Raw genomic sequence first — 27,795 nt, forward strand, 5'->3', positions numbered from 1 at the left:
AAACATTGTTATAACACTTAAATCATATTTCCCTGTTTTTTAACTGTACTAAGTATAGGAGTCACGTTTTCTTTTTCTTTGGGGGCCTTCCCAGCACAGTGAATACAAAAATTATTGAAGGGAGATTTGGTAATTCATGTACACAAATGCCAAAATAAAGGCTTAATTATCCAGTATAACTTTAAAACAGGAGCTAGTTTTTAAATTAGTAGAGCCCACCTGACAGACTGATTGACTGAATTGCCTTATGCTATGTGTTAGGCAATGTTTTACAAATATTGGTGCTTTATGAATCTTAGCTCATTTAAACAGATATTTCCATTAATTTACTTCCAAATCTGCTTAAACTTTACTTTATAGAGAAATTTAAATGAACTTGTTATCTTTTGAAAGACTGCATAAATCATTAAGCATAATTCCCATTTTCCCCCATAATTCCCCAAAGTAAAACCGCTAAATCACCATTCCTTATAAACTGAATTTTATTTTTATCAAATAAGTTCAATTGTTTTTTGTTAATGATATATCTGGTAGATATGTCACACTTATAAAAAGTAGACCATGTGGACCTTTCTCACAACAATTGCACTGTTCTTTAGTACTCATTTTTTATTGTTAAGGTAGAATAATGGTCACAGTTTTTCAAAGAATAGATGGTATTTTAGGAGCTTCATTTTGAAATCTTACCAAATTGTGTAGCTATGTTAAAAACTCTGAATAAGCTGGTCATTTTATGTACTAAAGTTAACTGAAACTGGTAATTGGGTAGTCATTTAGACTTTTAACTAATCCACCCCATTCACAAGTCTATCAGCATAAACACTTCCGAGAAATTTTATAAGACCTCTTATGAGAATTAAATTTTCAAAAACAAAAACCAGTTTACTGGTGCACTTTAATACTAGTTTTATGGTGACAGAAGTCCTTTTTGCATTAATCCTCATGTTTTTCACTCTTCGACAGTTGGGAATATTTTCCATTTGTCTAAAATGTCTGAGTCAAAATGCAAGCACATTTTCTATAATAGCCATTCTTTATCCACTAACCTTCCAACATATGCATATTCAGTCATTTGACTCATGCAAGATTTTGAATACAAGGCACTGAGAATATAAAGACTATATTTCCAGGCTAGTCAGTGAGACTATCAAATAACTATCCTTGACTACCATAGTGAATGCTACATATACCATAAAGAATATCTAAAGATACCTTTCTCCTTTTAATATATACATTTAACATTATCCCAATCAAATTTCCTTACAGAACTATATGAAAAACTCAATAACTGAAATTCATCTAAAAGAATAAGCACTTGAGAATGTGAACAATAGTTTGGAAAAGAGGAGTGAAAGTGGTGTTGCCTAAATAGATATTACAGATATTCTAAAGCTACATTAACTAAAAAGAGTTTGGTGCTACCATAGAAACAGATCCCTGGGAGAGAAGACAAGTATAGAAACACACCTAAGCAGATACAAGATTCTAATAAATGATAAAAGTGTCATTTTAAATAAGTGAGTAAAGGGTGAGTTGGGACATTTTGGGGAAATAAATACAATTTTGTTCCCATTTCATATCAAAATTTAAAACTAGTAATGAACGAAAAAATTTGAAGAACATGGGTAAATATATAATTTTGAGATAGCTAAGGAGTGCCTAAACCATGATACTAAACAAAAAGTCATGGGAATAAAAGGTATAGCAAAGGGAATATAGTCAACGGTATTGTAATAGTGTTGTATGGTGACAGATGTATAGCTGTGGTGAACATAAGCATAATGCATAGAGATGTTGAGTCACTATGTCACTATGTCGTACACTTGAAACTAATGTAACATTGGTGTCAGGTATACTAAAAAAAGAATATTAAAAAAATAAAAAGCTATACTAAAAAGAGAACACTAAAAAAATAAAAACAGTTTATGTTAGGTAGAAAAAATGTCAGGTGGACAACAGAAAAAAAACAAAAATGCAAAAAAAATCATAAAGTTAAAGGAAAATGAAAAGCTGAGAATAATATGTGCAAATATCCAACAGATGAAGGACTAATATCTTTAATATGTAAAACTATCATAATACAAAGGGACATAATTTACAGTATAATATTTTCTAAGTGTGATATATACATCATTGATGATAAGTACCTGAACTGATTTTTAGATCACATTATAATGTTAATAACCTATTTGATTGTGTACTATAAAAACTGTAAAAATAAAAGAGTGCATCAAGTACAAAAACCACATTAAACAGGCGATTTCAGAAATACTGTTCAGGATGAGGCCAAGCTGGTTGATTTACTTCTAAAATAATGTTTATTTAAAAAAATTACTTTTTAAAGTTTATTTACTTATTTCTGAGAGAGACAGAGAGAGAGAGTGAAGGAAGGGCAAAGAGAATGAATCCCAAGCAGGCTCTGCATGGTCAGTGCAAAGCCTGATGTGGGGCTGAAACTCACGAAGTGTGAGATCATGAGATCATGACCCGAGCTGAAACCAAGAGTTGGACGCTTAACCAACTGAGCCACCCAGGTGCCCCTAAAATAATGTTTATTTAAAAAATATAAACAATCACAGAGGTGCCTGTGTGGCTCAGTTGGTTAAGCGTCAGACTTAGGCTCAGGTCATGATCTTGCATCTGGAAGTTCGAGCTCCCTGTTGGACTCTGCACTGACAGCTCAGAGCCTGGAGCCTACTTGGCATTCTGTGTATCCCTTTCTCTCTTCCCCTCCCCTGCTTGCATTCTGTCTCTCTCTCTCTCTCTCAAAAATAAACATTATACATATATATACACACACACACACACACACACACAATCACTACAAAAAATTAAAACAGAGAAGTATAAAGAAGAAATTAACAAAAATTGAATATCCCATCACTGAAAATGACCAGTGTTCACATTTGGTGAAAATTACCTGAGCGTCCGGCTTCGGCTCAGGTCACGATCTCACGGTTTGTGAGTTCGAACCCCACATCGGGCCCTGTGCTGACAGCTCAGAGCCTGGAGCCTGCTTCGGATTCTGTGTCTCCCTCTCTCTCTGACCCTCCCCCACTGTGCTCTGTCTCTATCAAAAAATAAATAAATGTAAAAAAAAAAAAAATTAAAAAAAAAAAAAGAAAATAGACCAAGAACATGAATAATCCACAAAAGAATAAGTAAAAATGGTAAAAAGGGGAAAGAGTTAAATTTTCTAATAAGCAATTAAATGCAAAGTAAAGCAGCAAATATCACTTTTTCTCTGTCAAACTAGCAAAGAGAAAAGAAAAATAGTATTCAAAAAATAGTATTGGTGAGGGTGTTTCATAACATGCATCTTCACATGCTGGTAAGACTAATTACTACAAACTTTCTAACAGTGTAGGGTGCTTTTATATTCCACTTGCAGAGATAAGACCTGGAATGGAATGTATTGAATGGCCAGATTAGGGATTGCATAGACTGGAATGTACCAGTCTGTCTGACAACTAAAAACCATAATATTCGGCACTAACTCTTGGACTGTTTATATGCACCTATGACCCCTAAAAGGACAATGTCTTTATAGAATAGATACCTATGTAATAGTTCTCTAGGATTTTCTTACAAAGGGAGGGTTTCTAATAAACTCAAGATAACTTGATGCAAATCTGAATGGGAATAAGGGCAAATCTACCAACATTTACCAAAAAGCTTTAAACTGCCTTATCCTTTAACCCAGCAATTCTGTCAGAATTTATCCTAAGGATGTAAAATTAGCAGGAATGTTTAGCATGGATTATTATTTATGATGGACATCTGGAAACAAGCTAGATGAAGAAATGTGGGTCTATGGATATATTTATGTATCTACATTTATACACTTATATATATTTTTTCGTAAGATGGAAAACTAAGCATCCCATTAAGTGACGTTATAGAAGAACATTCCTTTACACAGAAGATGTCCACAGAAAGACTGTTCCCTAGGGGCGCCTCGGTGGCTCAGTCGGTTAAGCATCTGACTTCAGCTCAGGTCAGGATCTCGTGGTCTGTGAGTTCGAGCCCCACGTCGGGCTCTGTGCTGACAGCTCAGAACCTGGAGCCTGCTTCGGATTCTGTGTCTCCCTCTCTCTCTGACCCTCCCCCGTTCATGCTCTATCTCTCTCTGTCTCAAAAATAAATAAACGTTAAAAAACATTAAAAAAAAAAAAAAAAAGACTGTTCCCTGAACAAAACAATGCAAGGTACAAAAGGAGTCTGTATAGTAACGTTAAAGTGGTTAACAGTCATTTCTGGGTGGACTGAATAAGGAATTTTTATCATCAGTTTTTCTTATCTACCTTTTCCTACTGGTTGCTAATGAACATGTGTTACTTATGTTGAGGCAATAAAATTTATTTTAAAGTTCAAAGGCAGCTTCTCAATAAATGGCATAACTTTTTACAAAATGCATATTCTAGGGAGTTAGGACACTTATTTTTCAGCCTCTAAGCCATGATTATAAATTATGGTTTAAAGGCTTTTTTTTTTTTTTTTTACTCTGGTAAGGGGAGAAGGCAGGAATTTATTGTTCATTTGCCAAGATACAAGCTACTAGTGCTGAGAGTTTTAAATGTCAAACTGAAAAGCCAAAACAATAGATTTCTCATCATAAAGTCTGCCACTAACTAAAATGAGTAAAATATTCTGCATTTCTCCAACACAAGTAATGTATAACCCTTCTCTAAAAAGTTTAGTAGGTAGTAAGTGCACAGGTTTTCAAAAGGAAAAAACATTGAGAAATAAGATGGCAGAGGAGCAGGGGGACCCTAAACTTCCCCTGTCCCTTGAACACAGCCAGATAAATATCCAATCATTCTGAGCGCCCAAGAAATCGATCTGAGGACTGAGAGAGCAAAACTACACAACTAGAGGGAGAAAATGGCCGCAAAAGGCCACATCGTGGAAGATAGGAGCTACGGAGAATTGATTTGGGAAAGAAAAGAACTGCAGGTGCAGTGAAGGGGAGGGAGTCCTGATGATGGAGAGATGAGAGAATATAAGAAAGAGAAAGAGGGGGCGGGGGCAGTGCGGAGCAACGAGCACATGCAGGGGACTGCACAAGAAAACTCTTTCCCCAAGACCATGACTAGGAAAAGGAGAGCAGTGGAGCACAGTCTGAAGCTTTGAAGGTCTGCACCATGGTTGTGCCTTGTGGCCCCGGTGGGGAAAGACTATGAAGACCTGGGAGAGGCCAGCAAGATCTGAGGGTTCCCTGGGTCACATGGGAAGAAGCAGTTCCCATGCTAGGAGTACATTTGGGAGTGGCCGCACAGCCTCTGCAGGGACAAAACAACTGGCAGCACCAATGGGTTGCCCTGTTCTCAAGCATAGGAACAAAGACACAAGCAGGGGAAGCAAATCTTGGTGCTAATTTTGTGCTGTGCTTTACAGAAACTCCAAGCTGCTGAGCTGTATTGTGACCATTTTTCTATAACAAACCAGCAAACGCAATAGTACAGTGAAAGCCTCCCCCAGACGGTCAGCACAGGTCCGAGCAGCTTGGATCTCTAAAATTTGGAGTTTTGAAACCCACCTGTGTGCCTGAGATAAAACATACGAATACAGTGTCACCTGGCAGGTAGACAGCTCAGACGCTGGCAGGGTGAAGGCACAGGAATCTGGCAGAAGCTGGGGACACAAAAGGGGTGAATATCTGCTCTTCTGTGCCAGCTTCCTAAAGAGTGGTGGGTGTGAGCTTCCTGTTCTGGGGAAGGAGGAGAGAGCGGGGCTAAGCCATTACCCTCCCTCCCCCACACCGGCACTGATGTCCTTCAGTGAGCAAAACAGTGCCACCCAGTGTAGGCAAGAGCAGCTTACACCAAGGCCCTGCTGTGCATCTCCACTGGGGCAAGTCCACCTGAGAATCATCACTGCAGGCTCCACCATCATGGGACCAGCACAAACCCCTCTTATGCACTAAGTCTACTGATCATAGGGTGCTGCAAAGCTTCAGCTCTAGGGGAGATAGGATCCAGCTGCCTTTTTTTTTTTTTTTGATCTAGTTTCTTTTAATAAGCAGACCAAAATACACCTAGGATCTAGCTTCCTTCCTTTCTTTCTTTTTTTTTGAACTTCTTCTTAATATAGCCATTACTCTCAGGAGCAGGAATACGACAAGCTTTCCTAACAATCTCTCTCTCTCTCTCTCACACACACACACACACACACACACCCAGTGACTCAGGCAAAATGACAAGATGGATGAATTCACACCAAAAGAAAGAACAGGATGAAATCATGGCCAGGGATTTAATCAATACAAATATAAGTAAGATGTCCAAATCAGAATTTAAAATAATAATTATAAGGATACTAGCTGGGCTTGAGAAAAGCATAGAAAACACTAGAGAATCCCTTACTGCACAGATAAAATAACCTAAAAACTAGTCCAGTCAAAATAAAAAATATTACAACTAAGATGCAAAACCGACTGGGGGTAATGACAACAAGGAAGCAGAAGAACAAACGAGTGATACAGAAGATAAAATTACGGGAAATGCTGGAGCTGAAAAGAAGAAGGAAAGAAAGGTACCGGACCATGGATGTGGACTTAGGGAACTCAGTGACTCCTTAAAGCACAACAACATTCCTATCATAGGAGTCCCAGAAGAAAAAGAGAAAGAGAAAGGAGCAGAAAGTTTATATGAGCAAATTATAGCTGAAAACCTCCCTAATCTAAGGAAGAACACAGATCCAAATCCATTAGAACCACAGAGAATTCCCATTAAATTCAACAAAAGCCAGTCATCACCAAGACCTTTCATAGTCGAATTCACAAAATGCTCATATAAAGAAGGAATCCTGAAAGAAGCAAGGGTAAAAAAAAAATCCTTAACCTGCAAAGCAAGACAGATCGGGTTGCAGCAGATCTGTCCACAGAAACTTGGCAGGCCAGAAGAGAATGGCACGATATACTCAATGTGCTAAATGGGAAAAGTATGCAGCCAAGAATACTTTATGCAGCAAGGCTGTCATGCAGAATACAGGAAAGACAGTTTCCCAAACAAAAACTAAAGGAGTTCATGACCACTAACCCAGCCCTGCAAGAAATATTAAAGGGGACTCTTTGAAGTGGGAAAAAAAGAGCAAAAGCATAAAGACTAGAAAGGAAGAGAGAACATCACCAGAAACACCAACTTTATAGATAACACAATGTCACCAAATTGACATCTATCAATAATAGCTCTAAATATAATGGACTAAAAGCTCAAATCAAAAGACACAGGGTATTGGAATGGGTAAACAAACAAGACCCATCTACGTGGTGCCTACAAGAGGATCACTTTATTTTATTTCATTTTATTTTTTTTAAACTTCTTTTTTTGTTTGTTTATTCATTTTTGAGAGACAGAGCATGAGCAGGGGAGGGACAGAGAGAGAAGGAGACACAGAATCCAAAGCAGGCTCCAGGCTCTGAGCTGTCCGCACAGAGCCCAATGCGGGGCTTGAACTCACGAACCGAGAGATCATGACCTGAGCTGAAGTGGGATGCTCAACCTACTGAGCCACCCAGGTGCCCCTAAGAGGATCACTTTAGACCTAAAGACACCTACAGACTGAAAGTGAGAGGATGGATAATGATTTATCATGCTAACAGATGCCAAAACAAAGCCAGAGTAGCCATACTTATATCAGACAAACCAGATTTTAAACCAAAGACTGTAATGTGAGATGAAGAAGGGCATTATACCATAATTAAAGGACCTACCTATCAAGAAGATCTAACAATTGTAAACATTTATGTACCCAAATATATAAATCAATTAATAACAAACATAAACTCAGTGATAATAATACAATAATAGTAAAGGACTTTAACATGCCACTTACAACAATGGATAGATCATCTAAGCAGATCAACAAAGAAACAATAGCCTTGAATGACACACTGGACCAGATAGACTTAACAGATATATTCAGAACTTTTCATCCTAAAGCTGGAGTATACACATTCTTCTCGAGTGACCATGGAACATTCTACAGATTAGATCACATACTGGGTCACAAATCAGCTCTCAACAAGTACAAAAAACTGAGATCATACCATGCATATTTTCAGACCACAATGTTATGAAACCTGAAGTCAGCCATAAGAAAAAATTTGGAAAGACTGCAAATTATTGGAGACTAAAGTCCTACTAAAGGATAAATGGGATAACCAGGAAATTAAAGAAGAAATTTAAAAAAATACATGGAAGCAAATGAAAATGAAAACATGATAGTCCAAAACCTTTGGGATATGGCAAAGGGGGTCCTAAGAGGGAAGTAAACCGTAATACAGGCCTACCTCAAGAAGTAAGACATGCCTCAAATAAACAACTTAAAGTACACTTAAAGAGGGTAGAAAAGGAACAGCAAATAAAGCCTAAATCCAGCAGAATAAAGGAAGTAATAATGATTTGAGCAGAAATAAATAAAATAGAAACAAACAAAAAAACCCAGTAGAACAGATCAATGAAACTAAGAGCTGGTTCTCGGAAAGAATTAATAAAATTGATAAACCCCTAGCCAGACTTATCAAAAATAAAATAAATAAACAAACAAAGTCACAAATGAAAGAGAAGCGATCACAACCAACATCACAGAAATATAAAATTATGAGAATATTACAAATTATATGCCAACAAACTGGTCAATGTGGAAGAAATGGTCAAATTCCTAGAAACATACAAACAACCAAAACTCAAACAGGAAGAAACAGAAAATGTGAACAAACCCAAACCAGCAAAGAAATGGAATCAGTAATCAAAAATCTCCCAACAAATAAAAGTCCTGCGCCAGATGGCTTCCCAGGGAAATTGTACCAGACATTTAAGAGTTAATACCTATTCTTCTCAAACTTCCAAAAAACAGAAATGAAAGGAAAACTTCCAAATTCACTCTATGAGGACAGCATCACCTTGAATCCAAAACCAGACAAAGACCCCACTATAAAGGAGACTTACAGGCCAATATCCCTGATGAACATGGATGCAAAAATTCTCAACAAGATACTAACAAATCAAATCCAACAATACATTAAAAGAATTATTTACCATAATTAAGTGGGACTTATTCCTGGGCTGCAGGGCTGGTTCAATATTTGCAAATCAATCAATGTGATACACCACAATAAAAGAAAAGAACCACATATCCTCTCAATAGATAAACAAAAAAAAGCATTTGACAAAACATAGCCTCCACTCTTGACAAAAATGCTCAACAAAGTAGGTATAGATGGAACATACCTCAACATCATAAAGGCCATATACAAAAGACCCCCAGCCAATATTATCCTCAGTGGAGAAAAACTGAGAGCTTTTCCTGTATAGCCAGGAAAAAGACAGGGATGTCTACTCTCACCACTGTTACTTACCATAGTATTGGAAGTCTTAGCCTCACCAATCAGACAACAAAAAGAAATGAAAAGCATCCAAATCGGCAATGAAGAAGTCAAACCTTTGCTCTTTGCAGATGACATGATATTCTATATAGAAAACCTAAAAGATTTCACCAAAAAATTGCCAGAACTAATATATAAATTCAACAAAGTTGCAGGATATAAAATCAATGTTCAGAAATCCGTTGCCATTTCTACACACCAAAAGAAGCAGAAGAAAAATAAATCAAGGTATCAATCCCATTTAAAATTGCACCAAAAAACATAGATACCTTGGAATAAACCTAACAAAAGAGGTAAAAAATCAGTACTCTGAAAACTATAGAACACTCATGAAAGAAATTAAAGAGGGCACACCCCTATGTTTATAGCAGCACTACCAACAATAGCCAAAGTATGGAAAGAGCCCAAATGTCCATCGATAGATGAATGGATAAAGAAAATGTGGTATATATATACAATGGAGTATTACTCGGCAATCAAAAAGAATGAAATCTTGCCATTTGCAACTACGTGGATGGAACTGGAGGGTATTATGCTAAGTGAAATTAGTCAGAGAAAGACAAAAATCATATGACTTCACTCATATGAGGACTTTAAGAAACAAAACCGATGAACATAAGGGAAGGGAAACAAAAATAATACAAAAACATGGAGGGGGACAAAACAAAAAAGACTCATAAATATGGAGAACAAACTGAGAGTTACTAGAGGGGTTGTGGGAGGGGGGATGGGCTAAATGGGTAAGGGGCATTAAGGAATCTACTGAAATCATTGCTTCACTATATACTAACTAATTTGGATGTAAATTTTAAAAAATAAAAAACCAAGGTTAAAAAATTAAAAAAAAAAGAAATTAAAGAGGACACAAAGAAATGGAAAAACATTCCATGCTTGTGGATTGAAAGAACAAACACTGTTATAATGTCGATACTACCCAAAGTTGTCTACACACTTAATGCAATCCCTATCAAAATACCACCAGCATTTTTCACAGAACTAGAGCAAACAACCCTAAAATTGGTATGGAACCATGAAAAACCTCCAATAGACAAAGTAATCCTGAAAAAGAAAGGGAGGGGCGCCTGGGTGGCTCAGTCAGGTTAAGCGCCCAACTTTGGCCCAGGTCATGCTCTCATGGTTCATGAGTTCAAGCCCTGTGTTGGGCTCTGTGCTGATAGCTCAGAGCCTGGAGCCTCCTTCAGATTCTGTGTCTCCCGTCTCTCTGCTCCTCCCCTGCTCATGCTCTGTCTCTCTCTCTCTCAAAAATAAATAAACATTAAAAAAAAAAAAAAAGAAAAAGGAAAGTGGGAGGCATCACAATTCTGGACTTCAAGCTGTATTACAAAGCTGCAGTTATCAATACAGTATGGTACTGACACAAAAACAGATCAATGGAACAGAACAGAAAACCCAGAAGTAGACCCACAAGTATGTGGTCAACCAATCTTTGACAAAGCAGAAGAGTATATCCAATGGAAAAAAGAAAATCTCCTCAGCAAATGGTACTGGGAAGACTGGACAGCAACATGCAGAAGAATGAAACTGGACTACTTTCTTACACCATACACAAAAAGAAATTCAAGATGGATGAAACACTTAAATGTGAGACAGGAAACCATCAAAATCCTAGAGAACACAGCGAGCAACCTCTCTGGCCTCAGTCATAGCAACTTCTTACTAGACATGTCTTCAGAGGCAAGGGAAACAAAAGCAAAAATGAACTATTGGGACCTCATCAAAATAAAAAACTTCTGCATAGCAAAGGAAAACAATCAACAAAACTAAAAGGCAACCACAGAATGGGAGAAGATATTTGCAAATGACATGTCTGAGAAAGAGAATATCCAAAATCTATTAAGAACTTATCAAACTCAATACCCCCAAAATAAACATTCCAGTTAAGAAATGGGCAGGAGACATTTATAGACATTTTTCCAAAGAAGACATCCAGATAGCTAACAGACACATGAAAAAATGCTCAACATCACTCATCATCAGGGAAATACAAATCAAAACTACAGTGAGATACCACCTCACACCTATCAGAATGGCTAAAATTTACAACACAAGAGACAACACATGTTGGCACAGATGTCTAGAAAGGGAACCCTCTTGCACTGTTGGTGGAAATGCAAACTGGTGTAGCCACTCTGGAGAACTGTATGGAGATTCCTCAAAAATTTAAAAATAGAACTACCCTATGAACTAGCAATTCACTAGTAGGTATTTACCCAAATGTTACAAAAATACAGATTCGAAGGGGTACATGCACACTGATGTTTATAGCAGCATTATCAACAATAGCCAAACTATGGAAAGAGCCCAAGTGTCTGTCCACTGATGAGCGGATAAAGATGTGGTATAGATATACAATGGAATATTATGCAACCATCACAAAGAATGACATCTTGCCATTTGCAATGATGTGGATGGAGGTAGAGTGTATTATGCTAAGCAAAATAAGTCAGAGAAAGACAAATACCTCATTATTTCACAGATAGGTATAATTTAGGAAGCAAAACAGATGAACATAGGGGAAGGGGGAAAAAGAGAGAGGGAAACAAACCATAAGAGACTTAAATTTTTTTTAATGTTTATTTTTGAGAGAGAGAGGGAGAAAGAATGTGAGCAGGGGAAGGGGGTGGGACAGAGAATCTGAAGCATCCTCTGTGCTGACAGCAAAAGCAGGGCTGGAACCCATAAACCATGAGATCATGACCTGAGCCAAAGTCAAGACACTTAACCAACTAAGCCAGCCAGGCACCCCAAAGACTCTCAACAATAGAGGACAAACTGATGGTTGATGAAGGGAGGTGGATGGCTGATGGGCTAAATGGATGATGGGCATTAATAGGAGGGCACTTGTGATGAGCACTGGGTGGTATATGTAGGTGATGAATCACTAAATTCTACTCCTGAAACCAACATTACACTGTATGTTATCTAAATACTATTTCAATAAAAATTTGGAAAAAATAATTAAAAAAGAAAAACAAAAGGAAAAAATATAGAAAAAGCAAATGGAAAAAGTTAATCTGCCTCCTATCCATGTCCTCCAAGCACTAAACTCTTCTTTCCAGAAGCAAACACCATTCTTTGTTTCTTGTGCATCCTTCTAAAAATATTTCAAGGATATAAAAGGAAATACGTCTGTGTCCATCTTATTTACATCACTGTGGACACTGTTCTGCACATTCCTTTTTTCATCTGGCAACAGATCCTGGAGAACATTCCAAATGAATATCTGTAGATCTACTTTATTCTACTCCATCATATGGCTATCACACAGTTAATCAACTTGTACTCTCTTAATGAAACATTTAAGTTATGTGGAATCCTTTGTTAGCACATGATGGTTAAAAAAAATATTCTAGGGGTTCCTGGGTAGCTTACTTGGTTGAACATTTGACTCTTGCCTTTAGCGTGGGTCATGATCCCAGGGTCATGGGATTGAGCCCCAAGTTGGGCTCCATGCTGAGCATGCAGCCTGCTTGAGATCCTCTCTGTCTCTGTCTCTCTCTCAGTCACTCTCTCCTTCACCCCTCTCTCCCTGCTCATGCACACTCTCTCAATCTATCTCTCTCTCTCAGAAAAAGATTGTAGACAACTTACAGTACATACTTGTGTTTGCAGGAGAAATTCCTAGAAATAGAGATGAAACATAAAAGAAAATATGCACTATTAGATTTTAACAGATATTTTGCCAAAAAGCCCCTAAAGACAATGTATGTGAATGCCTGTTTCTCTATACTTTCACGAAAAGTATATCACTAAACTCTTACTTTGCTACTCTGACAGGTATTTTGTAATTTTAATGTATATTTTTATTATGAGTATTGCGCTCATGTATTACAAGTGAGATAGAGTCCTTTGCATTTCCTTTCTTGAGAAAGGCCTGTTTACTGCAGAATGCTTTTAACAACAAAATAATTCTGGGGAGAACTTAGTATACTTCTGTGGGTCTTTCTTTTGAAGAAGTAAATTTTTATTTATGAAAATGACTTTCAGTTGAAATTATCCCTGCAAAAGGAAATCCTGTGTTATAACTTACAGAATTTTTAAAGAGAACATTAAAATTGTAAAAATTTTAAATCTCCACAGTTCATTTCACACCCTTCACACAAACTCTCCTTCATGCTCTAGTTTGAGAAAGATTGGTTTTTCCAGAATTTTTAGGCTGAAATTTCCTATCATAAGGTGACTCACGCTCATTTTTATCAACCATTTTAACCTTTCCATTCTCACCACATCTCTCCTTTCCAAGAAAGCTTGTGAGCTCTGGCTTACATCTTGCTAATTTCTACTTTTGTATATTGGTTACCCTTCCCCACTTAGCAAACTTCACTGGCTATATTTGTCAAGTTGGAGAAAACCCTTTCCAACAAGCTTTTGATCCTGAAGTCCACTCAGAACCTCTGTATTCCATAAATCTCAGCCCTGAACAAATACAAGACATTACATATATGTATGCAATTATTCCGCGTATATAATACATAAATTATATATTCGTATGTATGTGCATGTATATGTGCTTGTGTGTTAGTGTAAAGATTATCTATTTGCTCTACCTGTGCATATATTCTATCTTCCCACCTAAACCCAGAGATTTTTAATTTCTTTAATGTTTATTTATTTTTGAGAGAGAGAGAGTGAGCATGAGCGGGGAAGGGGCAGAGAGAGAGGGAGACACAGAATCCGAAGCAGGCTCCAGGCTCTGAGCTGTCAGTCAGCACAGATCCTGATGCAGGATTCGAACCCATGGACTGTGAGATCATGACCTGAGTTGTTCAGATGCTTAACTGACTGAACCATCCAGTTGCCCCATAAACCCAGAGATTCTTGAGGTTTCTTCACTGTTATCCCATTTTATCAAATGAAATCTGCCTGATGGTTTAAGCAGCCAGAGGTACCATCATGTAGCATGTTGTGTTACTAGTGTGATCTCTAAGTTTTCATTTACCTCATAGCAAACCAATCTTAATTGCTTTTCCTGGCTTAATTTCATTGTAATTTCTGCTAGATGGATTGACTTACTAGGGAAGTAACCTTGCTTGTCCTGTCTTGAAGTCATGTTTGCCTGTATGTACAAAGGTTAAGAGTTCATGCAGATTATCAATAGGGATTTACCTGCCCCAGTGGTAGCTGAAGCCTGGGCTCTGAAGTTGGACTGTCTGGGTTTGAATCCAGCCTCCACTTCTTACTTGTTGTATCATTTTGGGCAAGTGGCTTAATGTCTCTGACATTTTTTAACTAACAAAAAAAGGAGGTTATACTAATTCCAAACTTGTAGAGTTTCTATGAAAATTAACTGAGATAATTGATGTAAAGCATTTATTAGTATGGTGCCTGGGCTGAAGTAAGAACTAGCTTTTCAACAAAGGGTCATATGATTTTTTCTTTAAAGTGAGGTTAACTTTCTCCTTCCATTTAACACATCAACCACCTTTCCTATGCACATGATCACTAGGGTTTATTAGGTCAAACTGCCATTCACAATTCAACATCAATTTAAGGTAATTACATAGACAAGAATTTGTAACAACAAATTATATTATGCTTACATATATCAGAACTTACCCCTCAATACCCAAATGGCACCATCTAGGCTTCCACTTTTTAGAAAAATTTCTGCTGCAACATTCACAATTTGACATCTTGGTGCTAACTTCTCAGGCCCTGTAAGTCCTTTTAAAGTTGTAAAATGTATTTTCAATTCATATAGTTTATCTAAGACCTTCCTTCCCTAGAGTAAAAGTAAAGAACACTCATTGAATATCATTCATATAGAGTATCACAGAGGTACAAAATGAGTGATTATATACAAACCAATTATCCAATATTAATCATCCTTCTATACTGATGGTTTCAAACTGCTCTAAAATCCCTGTTTTCAGTCCCCTCCTGCTTAGCCACAAAGACAGACAGGGAAGGGGAGGAAGCAGGGCTTTGCCTCACTATTAATCTTCACACTGCTGACTCCTTTTTTCAAGTGTTTTTATACTTGTGCTTCTCCTAAAGATTTCTTTTGGAAAAAGGAGTTCTTGCCCTAATGTGGAAAACTACTGATTACAAGTTTCTGCACTTCTTCTGTTGATCACCCTAAGAGTTAAGAGGGAGAGACAGTGAAAATCGAGATAATGTCTTATCAAATTTATAGGAAGAATGACAGTGAGGGAAAAAAAGAATAAAACTACTGACTGGAAACTGTCTTTTTTATTCAATAGACTATTCACATAGTCTACATAAAAGATTAGCTCTAGTGTGGACATCAGAAATGAGACATATATTATTATTTTATATCAAGAGTCAGCAAACTTTTTCTATAGACAGCCAGACAGTAAATACTTAGGCTCTGCAGGTCACATTTAGTCAGCTGCACATTCTTTTTGGTTGTTGCTGTTTTTCTTTTCTAACTGTTTAAAAATGTAAAAAACACTCTTACCTCTTGAGATGTAAAAAAACAGGCGAGGGCCAGATCTGGCTCTTAGTTTATGGACCCTTGTTTTATATTACATTCTATACTACCTGAGTCAGATTCATATTGTGATGTCAAAGTATTTTTAAGTTGCCTATATAAATGAGTGCATTTTTAAAGGGAAATCTTTAACTTAATTTTAATAATTTTGTGTTCAAACGGAATAGGTTTCCACTAAAAAAATTCATACTAAGTAAAATAAATAAAATATTTGTTTCAAACAAGACAGTGAAAATTTTAAATCAAAATTCAGGTACAAACTCCCCAACCTCTTAAGAGATAGTATTAACCAAATAAAATTAAAATATGCCCTAAAATTGTAGCAAAATCTATCTTTTTCAAAAAGATTTTATCATGTAGTCCTCAATTTCTCAAGCATTAAATATCTAAGAAATTAATGCTATGATGAACCTTAAACTAGATTGTGAGACCAGGGACAAGGTATATTCTGCCCATCCCAGTATGGGATCACATACTAATCACACATCAGTTGGTATGGGATCACACATCACAGTAGGTGCTAAACCTCATGAAGAGCTTGGAGACTGAAGACCTTATATATAAGGATTCTGTTGCTGTTTTAAAAAAAAAAATTTAATGTTTAGTTATCTTTGAGACAGAGACAGAGCATGAGCAGAGGAGGGTAGAAAGAGAGAGGGAGACACAGAATCTGAAGCAGGCTCCAGGCTCTGAGCTGTCAGCACAGAGGCCAACACGGGGCTCAAACTCATGAAATGTGAGATCATGACCTGAGCTGAAGTCAGACGCCCAACCGACTGAGCCACCCAGGTGCCCCTGTTGTTGTTGTTGTTTTTTAAATAAAACAAATCCATGGGGGTGCCTGGGTGACTCAGTAGGTAAAGTGTCCATGTTGGCTCAGGTCATGATCTTGTGGTTCATGAGTTCGAGTCCCGCATCCGGGTCTGCGCTGACAGCTCGGTGCCTGAAGCCTACTTTGGATTCTGTGTCTCCCTCTCTCTCTGCCCCTCCTCCGCTCACGCCGTCTCTCTCTTTCAGAAATAGATAAGCATTAAAATTTTTAATATCCATGAATCTGTATATGTAGGAGTGACCCTGTGCTTAAATGTTATTGAACACATTCAATTATAACTTACTCAATTCACCTTCAATCATATGAAATATAAGAAGTAGTAACAAGAAGATATATTATAATAGTTGATTCAGTATTGACCACACTCTCAACTGCTCCATTCATCCCTCAGCACTTACTTCTTATTTTAGATTTTCCTGTCCTTTACTTTATTTCACTTTAATGAATCTATAACCACCTGCCACCTCAGGGAAATCTAAAGAATGGTAGTTCAGTATAGTCCAGAATAACTAGACCACTTCTATGCAGATATCCCAAAGCAGATATCAAGATATATGGGATATAGTGTTCCAGAGCATTCTAGGAGATGATTTTTAAGAAGTTCTGTTGTGAGTTTCCCAGATTCATCTTAAAAAAAAGGTCTTGAACTCTTGCAAAATGGTATTTAGCACAGCTTCCCAAGTGCTCCCTATAGTGAGATACTTCAGGGTAGCTGGTCTCCTGATACTTCCTTTCCACGTTTGCTTAATATACTACCTAATAATTCACTTACTAGTCTGGGACTCATTTTGCCACTTGTAACATTATTAGCAAATTTCTAATTTGTAGTGCTAACTATATTCTGTTAAAAAATTTAAAATTAACACTTTCTGTACCAAGCCCAAACAAAATTTAATGACATACCTTGGCCCACTGCAACAGCTTGTGATAGAAGTACATAGCACTGATTCCAATTCTTCCCAGCAAAGTTTTATCTACTTCACTATTTTGTGGATCTTTGCTAACTGGAACACAAAGTAGGCATACGGGAAAAGGTGGAAAAGTCATTTAAAATGACAGAAAAGGCAAATTAACATGAAATTATTGATACTAGACCAAAGATCAGGTGTCAGCAAACCACAGCCTATATGCCAAATCTGGTGTGTGGTCTGTTTTTTTGTATAGCCTGAGAGCTAAAAATGGTTTCCCTATTAAAAAGAATTTTTTTAATGTTTTTATTTATTTTTGGGAGAGAGAGACACACACACAGAATCAGAAGCAGGCTCCAGGCTCTGAGCTGTCAGCACAGAGCCTGATGCAGGGCTCGAACCCACAAACCATGAGATCATGACCTGAGCTGAAGTCGGATGCTTACCTAACTGACAGAGCCACCCGGGTGCCCCATGTTTCCCTATTTAAAAAAAATTTTTTTTAAATATTTATTTATTTTTGAGAGAGAGACAGAGTGTGAGCAGGGGAGGAGCAGAGAGAGAGGGAGACACAGAATCCAAAGCACACTCCAGGCCCTGAGCTGTCAGCACAGAGCCCAACACAAGGTTCAAACTCACGAACTGTGAGATCTTGACCTGAGCTGAAGTCGGGCACTCAACCGACTGAGCCACCCAGGAGCCTCCCATGTTTCCCTATTTTTATTTTTATTTTTTTTAAATTTTTTTTTCAACGTTTTTTATTTATTTTTGGGACAGAGAGAGACAGAGCATGAACGGGGGAGGGGCAGAGAGAGAGGGAGACACAGAATCGGAAACAGGCTCCAGGCTCCGAGCCATCGGCCCAGAGCCCGACGCGGGGCTCGAACCCACGGACCGCGAGATCGTGACCTGGCCGAAGTCGGACGCTTAACCGACTGCACCACCCAGGAGCCTCCCATGTTTCCCTATTTTTAAAGGGTTGTTTGAAAGGGAAAGAAAACTATGTAACACAGATTAAATGTGAATGTGTAAAGCCTAAAACATTTACTACCTGGCCCTTTGCAGAAAACATGTGTTGACCCCTGATAAAGAATATACAGCAGTGGCACCTGGGTGGCTCAGTCAGTTGAGTGTCTGACTCTTGATTTCAGCTCAGGCCATGATCTCACGGTTTGTGGGATTGAGTCCTCTGTCAGGTTCTGCGCTGATGGTGGGAGCCTGCTTGGGACTCTCTTTCTGCTTATGTTCATTCTGCCTCTCTCTCAAAATAAGCAAATAAACATTTAAAAAATATATAAATAGCAGTGAAGAGCTCAAAAAAAGTCTCAAAAACATGAATTTTGTTGACTTGTAGTGAAGATAGTAACAACTTAAATGATTCAAAAATTCAGGTGCTCCAGTATAATTTGCTAGGAATAGTTTTACCAATCTGAATGAAAAGAAAAATAAAACATGAAGCATGAGATATTAAAACACCAATTCTTGACCTTATATCATTATAATCTAAATTAATAATAAAAAGATGGAAATATTTATAAAGAGAAATCTGAAATCTGCAATATTAACTTATCCCCAACGTGGAAAATATTAAGAGCTTTACATTCCTGTTAAGAACACTGCACCACGCTAACACACATAATACTCAGACCCAAATAGTGACATTTTACCTGTTTCAGCAAATTCACAAAATGGAACGTCTGGTCTCTCTTCTTTACAGTTTTTTGTTAGTGTTTCAGCAATACAAGCACAAAATCTCTGGAAATCTGCAAAGTTTCCACAGCTCATTTTTATGTTAATGTATAAATTTCCCAATTTGGTCCAGTCACCTTTTTCTTTACAATGCTATCAGAATTATTAGAAACAAAACAAAACAAAAAAAGAGAAAGAAAACTGTCACTATGCAAACATATAATGGAATAGGCACATGCTGACATTAGATATATAGAAATTAATAAGACAATTTCTATAGGTCTTATAAACTTACCAGCAGTGTTATACCATTAAAAAACTTTCTATCATACAATTTGTGTTTCTGACTATAGCACAGTCTCTATAAGTTCCAGATGGCAATGTCCATTTGTTTTAATGGTCTTGTTCCTAATGTACTTAAGGATCTCACCCTCAAACCTGAACTAGACAGTAGGATAGATTTTATGGAAAAGAGATAATTAGCAATATGATTTGAGCTGTCTCCAGAGAAATACATTATTTTGCTACTTTTAAAGACTGCATTTTAGGGGCGCCTGGGTGGCGCAGTTGGTTAAGCGTCCGACTTCAGCCAGGTCACGATCTCGCGGTCCATGGGTTCGAGCCCCGCGTCAGGCTCCGGGCTGATGGCTCGGAGCCTGGAGCCTGTTTCCAATTCTGTGTCTCCCTCTCTCTCTGCCCCTCCCCCGTTCATGCTCTGTCTCTCTCTGTCCCAAAAATAAATTTAAAAACGTTGAGAAAAAAAAAAAAAAAAAGACTGCATTTTATTATTATTTGGCCCCATTCATGATTTGGGGCCCAAATATCATTTTGGGAATCACATTTCTTCTATGATAGGGAATACAAAGTAAATTTCAGTAAACTTAACATCTTCTCATTATTTTCTATTATAAACAAAGAAATAGTTTTCCATACCAACAGATTGTTTCAAGGATATAAATACTAATTAAGACTAGACCAACAATTACTACATGAATATAAAAATCATCTTAAACCAAACAGTAAAATCATCCTGAAAGTTCTCCATTTCTTATCCTCCAAACGCCTGGAAAAGGCACACTGGCCTTGGCTTTCCACTATTATCTCACATATCGCAGCCATCCATGGACTGTGACAAGAAAGCCAACTTTCTTATGCACTGAGTCTGTCCAGTGATAAGAATTAAAGGCTAATTAAGCCTTAGATTATTATACCTTGATAGAAGTTAACTTTGGAAATGAGCCAATTATTTCCAGAATTATTTTTAGAATAGTCCGTAACTCTAGAAGTTACATTTGCATTTCAAAGTATTAAAAAAATTAAACTTTTTTCTCAAGCACTTTCTTTGTATAAGAGTCACATTTTAAAAACTTTTCCTAAAACTTTTACTATTCAAGGTCCTTTGTTATTACTGGTTTTCAGAGATCACAGCTATTTATTCAAAAAAGTAAATGTCATACCTGTATTTCATTCAAGGCTGAATCTAAATCACATTTCCAGTTCTGTTTAAATTGCCTCATCCGTAACCTTTAACAATAGAAAAGCATTAATTATGTTCACACCCCCCAAAGTCACTATTGTCCTTAATTCACTTGTTCCAAAGCATATACCTCAGAGAGTGGAAAAAAAGGAATGCAGTATCTATAAAAATTCTTTTTTTTTTTTTTTTTAAATTTTTTTTTCAACATTTTTTATTTTATTTTTGGGACAGAGAGAGACAGAGCATGAACGGGGGAGGGGCAGAGAGAGAGGGAGACACAGAATCGGAAACAGGCTCCAGGCTCCGAGCCATCAGCCCAGAGCCTGACGCGGGGCTCGAACTCACGGACCGCGAGATCGTGACCTGGCTGAAGTCGGACGCTTAACCGACTGCGCCACCCAGGCGCCCCTATAAAAATTCTTTAGAGCTGAAGAAAATGGCAAATGCATAGATACCCACCTCACATTATTTCTTCCCCAAACCGTAGGCAACAGGAATGAAAAAGGAAATTCTACATGAAACCATACCTTCAGCCTGTAAAGTAACTAAGACAGAAAATGCCAAAGCTTCAAAATAATTGTGAATAAAAAGAGAAAAAAAACCACTAAAACCAGCACTTGTTCTCTCCTGCTCCCACTTCATCCTTGCTGATCCACAAGGATTTGTGATAAGCAGAAACAGACCAGAACAAAAACAATGCAAAAAAAAAAAACCCAACCAACCAACCAAACGAAAAAACCAAAAAACAAAAACCAAAAACCCTGTGGGGGAAAACTGAACAGATGGAACCTAACACTGATTAAAAAAATACAACAGACTAAGTCCATACTAAATTTGAAAATGATTTTAACCCATAGAAGAAAACAAAAACTGGGTAGATTATAACCCAAATCGCGCAGAAGGAACTTAAAAGTTTGTATGATTTGAAGAACACAATCTAGGGATGCCTGGGTGGCTCAGTCAGTTAAGGTGTTAGACTCTTGATCTCTGCTCAGGTTTGTGACCTCACAGTTTGTGAGTCTGAGCTGAATTGGGCTCTTTGCTGACAGTGTGGAACCTGCTCGGAATTCTCTCTTCCTCTCTCTGCCCATACCCTGCTTGTGCTCTCTCTCAAAATAAATAAATCAACTTAAAATTAAAAAAAAAAAAAAAGAACACAATTTATAAAATGCATAGCTTCTGGGAAAGAAAAAACGACAAAAATGAAGAAGAAACATCCTTTGGCAATTGGAAAGAGAAAAAGAAGAAAAAAGGAATAAGAGGGTGCCATTACTGTACATCAAATTATGGGGCTAGTTTTGACAATTAGTCCCAATGCTCTATAAATTAACTTATAATGCTCTATAAGCATTAAAATGGAATTCCTTGGGGCGCCTGGGTGGCTCAGTTGGTTGAGCGTCCGGCTTCAGCTCAGGTCATGATCTCATGGTTCGTGTGTTCGAGCCCCGCATCCGGCTCTGTGCTGACAGCTCAGGGCCTGGAGCCTGCTTCGGATTCTATGTCTCCCTCTCTCTCTGCTCCTCCTGTGCTCACACTCTGTCTCTCTCTCAAAAATAAATAAAGATTAAAAAAAATTTTTTTAATGGAATTCCTAATTCCTTTCATGAATCAAGTATAAATAACATTGATACTTAAACTAGATAAAGGCAGAAGAAAGAAAAGTACAGAACAATATCAGTTATACAGTGATGAAAAAAGCTAGATAAAATATTAACAAGCAAATCAGTTTTACAAAATTGAAAAGAGTTACGCAGATGATGGTTGTGATGGCTGCACAAAAATGTGAATGTGTTTAACACTGCTGAAATGTACACTTAAAAATGGTTAAGATGGTAAATATTATGTGTATTTTACCACAAAATTAAAAATATTAACAAACAGAATCCAAGACCATCTTAAGAAAATGATACACCATGACAGAGTGGTATTTATTTTGCAAATGTAAGGCAACTTCAGTATTAGAAAATCCATCAATATCATATACCATATTAAAAAATCTAAGGGACGGGGCGCCTGGGTGGCGCAGTCGGTTAAGCGTCCGACTTCAGCCAGGTCACAATCTCGCGGTCCGTGAGTTCGAGCCCCGCGTCAGGCTCTGGGCTGACGGCTCGGAGCCTGGAGCCTGTTTCCGATTCTGTGTCTCCCTCTCTCTCTGCCCCTCCCCCGTTCATGCTCTGTCTCTCTCTGTCCCAAAAATAAATAAAAAACGTTGAAAAAAAAAATTAAAAAAAAAAAAAATCTAAGGGAAAAAATCATGATTATTTCCATAGATATTAAAAAAGACTGATAAAATTCAACATCAATTCACTTATGAATATAGGGACTGAGAGACACTTTCTGAAGTGATTAAATACATATATCTTAGTCCTAAAGCTACTATTGTATTTAATGAGAAAATTCTAGAGATATTTCCACTATGATCAGGAACAATGAAAAGATGTCCACCATATCCATTATTACTCATTATTATTCATTTAAAAATTTTTTTAATGTTTATTCATTTTTGAGAGAGAGACAGAGTGGTAGCAGGAGAGGGGAAAGAGAGAGAGGGAGACACAGAATCTGAAGCAGGCTCCAGGCTCTGAGATGTCAGAGCCCCGAAGCAGGGCTCGAACTCATGAACCATGAGATCATGACCTGAACTGAAGTCGGACACTTAACCGACTGAGTCACCCAGGTGGCCCTATCCATTATTATTCAATACTGTACTAGAGGTAGGAGCCAAAGCAGGTAAGACAAACTACTTACAGGCAATAAAACATACATGCAAGAAGAGCAAGAGAGACATGGAAAAGAAAAACTTCACAGGGGATTATCCCCACAAAATGTTAAAACATATTACTACAGCCTCTATAATTAAAATACTGTGGAACTGGTGCACGAATAAACAAATAGTCCAGTGGAGTAGATTACAAAGTCCAGACACAGACCCAAACACATATGAGATTTAGTATTTGGCAAAGGTAGCATTTCAAATCACTCAAATTAAATAAGTGGTGCTGGGAAAACTGGGACAACCAATGGAGAAAAAAATTAGATCTGTATCTTACACCACACATAAGAATAAACTCCAAATAGATTAAGAACCTAACTACAGAAATGAAACCACATAGGGGCGCCTGGGTGGCGCAGTCGGTTAAGCGTCCGACTTCAGCCAGGTCACGATCTCACGGTCGGTGAGTTCGAGCCCCGCGCCGGGCTCTGGGCTGATGGCTCGGAGCCTAGAGCCTGTTTCCGATTCTGTGTCTCCCTCTCTCTGCCCCTCCCCCGTTCATGCTCTGTCTCTCTCTGTCCCAAAAATAAATAAAAAACGTTGAAAAAAAAAATTAAAAAAAAAAAAAATGAAACCACATAAATAAGGAAACATGGGTGAATTTCCCTAAAACCTTGGTTTAGGTAAATTATGACTCAAAATTCAGATGCAATAAAAAATAACTATGACTCAAAACTGAGGCAATAAAAAAAGATTGATAATGTAGGTTGAATAAAAATAAAAGTTTTTGCATGGTAAAAACCATAAACAAATTCAAAAGACAACTGACAAACTAGAAAAAAATATTAAGGAACAAAGAACCAGAATCCAATAGAAAAATGGACATGAGCAGACAATTCACAACAAAAAGTATAAAAACAGCCCTCAAATACATGAAAAGAAAAGTTTTAAACTCATTTATGGTAAAAGAAAAGCAAATCAGAACACTGAAATACCATTTGTTACCTAATAGACTAGAAAAGATAAAAAAGTATGACAACACACTATGTTAGCAAAGCTGTGAATAGTCTCTGAAGTTTCTGGATATATATATGTGTGTGTGTGTACATATATGTATACACACACACACCACAGGTACATATATGCACATATACCAAAATACGTATATACACACACCACACAAACAAACATATACACGTGTATACAACATATCTATACAAACATAATGTATATATACATACCATGTATACAAGTTGGTAGAGCTCTCTGGGCTGTATCTAATATATGTACTTACCCTTAAAAAACTTATATTGAAATAATTACAGACTCACAGAAATTTTCAAAATAGGACCTAGTCCTGGTACTCTTCATCCAGCTTCTTCCAATGATGATTTCTTATATAATTGTAGAACAACATAAAAACTAGGAAACTGACATTGTTACAATACTGTTAATTAGACTACAGATATTATTTAGTTTTCACCACTTTTTACATGCATTCATCTGTGGGTGTGTAGTTCTATGCAACTTTATCCCATATATAGATTCATGTTACCATCACCACAATACAGATATAGAACTGTTCCATCACCACAAAGGAACTTCCTCATGTTATCCATTTATATTCATCCCCCAACCCCTTTCCCCATCCCCTGTCAACCATACTTGCTTCTCCATATCTACAGCTTTGTCATTTTGAGAATGTTATATAAATGGAACCACGTAGCATGTGGCCTTTGACATTGGCTTTTTAAATTCAGTATGATTTCTTTGAGAACAATTCAATTTGTTTCATGTTTCAATAGTTTGTTGATTTCTATTGCTAAGTAGTATTCCTTGGCATGGATGTACCACAACTGAACTGTTCACTCACTTGTTGAAGAACATCAGTTTTCCCCCTAGGTTTTGGCTATTACAATTAAAGCTGCTATGAATGTTTGTACACAAATTTTTGAGTACAAGTTTTCATTTCATTACAATAAATGCCCAATAGTTCAATGCTATACTTGATTTTTATATGTTCAGTTTTTAAGGAAACTGCTCAACTATTTTCCATTATGGCTATATAATTTTACATTCCCACCAAAACATATTAAGAGACACTTTTCCTAAACCCTTGCTAGCTAGCATTGTTATTGACACTTTTCCCCCAGTTAAACCAAGGCATGCTGACAAATAAAAATTGTATATAAGATATATAACATGTTTTACTAAATGTATATACATTGTGAAATAATTGTCACCATTGAGATAGTTAATGTATCTATCACCTCATCTAGTGTGTGTGTATGGGGGGCGGTGAAAACACGAGATCTACTCTCAGCAAATTCCAAGTACACAATACGTTATGATTAACCATAGTCATTATGTTGTAAAATAGGTCTCCAGAACTTACTAATTTTATAGCTGCAAGTTTGTACCCTTTGACCAACACCTCATCTGCTCCCATCCCCATCTCCTGGTAACCACTATTCTAATTTGTTGCTGAGTTAGACTTCTTCAGATTCCACATACAAGTGAGATCATGCAGATCTCTTTCTGTGACTGCCTTGTTTCACTTAGCATAATGTACTCCATGTTAATCCGTGTTGTCACAGATGGTAGGATACCCTTCTTTTTAAAGGCTGAATAATACATATTCTGTATATATACACCATACCCTACTTTGTTCTTTTTGCTCAAGATTGCTTTAGCCATTCAGGGTATGTTGTAGTTCCGTATGAATTTTAAAATTGTTTTTTCTATTTCTGTAAAAAAATGTTATTAGAATTTTGATCGAAATTGAATTGAACCTATAGTTAGTTTTGGGTAGCATGGACATTTTCACAGTATTAATTGTTCCGATCCATGAACACAGAATATCTTTTTATTTTTTTTGTTTTGATTACTTTTATCAGTTTCATGGTTTTCAATGTATAAATCCTTCACCTCCTCAGTAAATTTATTTGTTAAGAGGTTATTGTAAATGGGATAGTTTTCTTGATTTTTCTGAATACTTCGCTATTAGTATATAGAGATGCAACTTTGTATTTTAATTTTTGAATTTTTATTTTAAGTTTTAAGTTTTTATTTAAATTCCGGTTAGTTAACACACAGTATAATGTTAGTTTCAGGTGTATAATTTAGTGATACAACACTTCTGCACAACACTGGGTGCTCATCACAAACGCCCTCCTTAATCACCATACCTATTTAACCCATCCCCCTGCCTATCTCCCCTCTGGTAGCCATTAGTTTGTTCTCTATATAAAGTGTCTGTTTCTTGGTTTGCCACTCTCTCTCTTCTTTTCCCTACAGTCATTTGTTTTGTTTCTTAAATTCCACATATGAATGAATTCATATGGTATTTGTCTTTCTCTGACTTATTTCACTTAGCATTATACTCTCTAGTTCCATCCACATTGTTGCAATGGTGAGATTTCATTCTTTTTTTATGGCTGAGTAATATTCCATTGCATGCATATACACACACACTCGCACACACACACACCCACGCAGTAAAATCTTGGTTTGCGAGCGTAATTTGTTTCAGAAACATGCTTGTAATGCAAAGCACTTGTATATGAAAGTCAATTTCCCCACAAGAAATAATGGAAGCTCAGATGATTCATTCCACAACCCAAAAATATTCATATAAAAATGATTACAATACTGTACTATAATATAAAATTAAAAAGAAAATACAAAATATAAAGAAAAATAAAACAAATTAATCTGTACTTCCCTTTGTAAACCTTTGTGGCTGGTGTGAGGGAGACAAGAGAGAGGAGGGTTATTGTATAGAATGACTTTCTAACGGAATTGCTGCCATCTATTGGCTCTGTGGAATCTTTTTCTTTTCATGCAACTTTAACAAGGAACCTTTCCAAGGACACTTGCTTTCACCTCCTTTTGAGGATTCTGCGGAAATATGACATTGCATTGTTGTTAAACAGATTCATCGCTTGCACTGCTAAAGCCTTCATCAGGTGGTGCTTTTCTCCAAAATCTTGCACTGTTTCTCACATCTTACCCATTTCCCTAATCTCATCTGAAATGAGGGATACCTTTATCTCCTCCTCCTCCTCTGCAAACGAGATATAGACATAGACTTCTTATAAAATCTTGCAATTTTGGCCTTCTGCATACCTCATCTGTACTTCTCCTTTTTTACTTCCATTGTAATTATCTTCTTACTGCCTTTCTTTTCAACCTTTTTCTGCATGGGGGCCATTGTATATGCTCACATAGGTTGACTACAGTACAGTATTAATAAACTCTTGTCATATACTGTATTTAATGTAACAGGCAATAAGACAGCAGAGGAAAGGGTC

At 37.0% G+C, this 27,795-nt stretch overlaps 1 protein-coding gene across 7 annotated transcripts in view; it reads right to left on the reverse strand.

Annotated features, from left to right (window-relative positions):
* Positions 1–27,795, reverse strand: part of TOPAZ1 (testis and ovary specific TOPAZ 1) — a 99,925-nt gene that overhangs the window by 11,953 nt on the left and 60,177 nt on the right. For all 7 annotated transcript variants that reach the window (XM_058729195.1, XM_058729191.1, XM_058729189.1 and 4 more), the window contains 4 exons: positions 20,750–20,816; positions 19,271–19,445; positions 17,599–17,699; positions 14,966–15,131 (listed from right to left, as the gene is read on the reverse strand). In XM_058729195.1, the coding sequence (XP_058585178.1) occupies positions 14,966–15,131; positions 17,599–17,699; positions 19,271–19,445; positions 20,750–20,816 (509 nt within the window). The remainder of the gene's footprint in view (positions 1–14,965; positions 15,132–17,598; positions 17,700–19,270; positions 19,446–20,749; positions 20,817–27,795) is intronic.

Source organism: Neofelis nebulosa, chromosome 5 (genome assembly GCF_028018385.1).
Source record: "Neofelis nebulosa isolate mNeoNeb1 chromosome 5, mNeoNeb1.pri, whole genome shotgun sequence".
NCBI classification, from domain to species: Eukaryota; Metazoa; Chordata; class Mammalia; order Carnivora; family Felidae; genus Neofelis; species Neofelis nebulosa.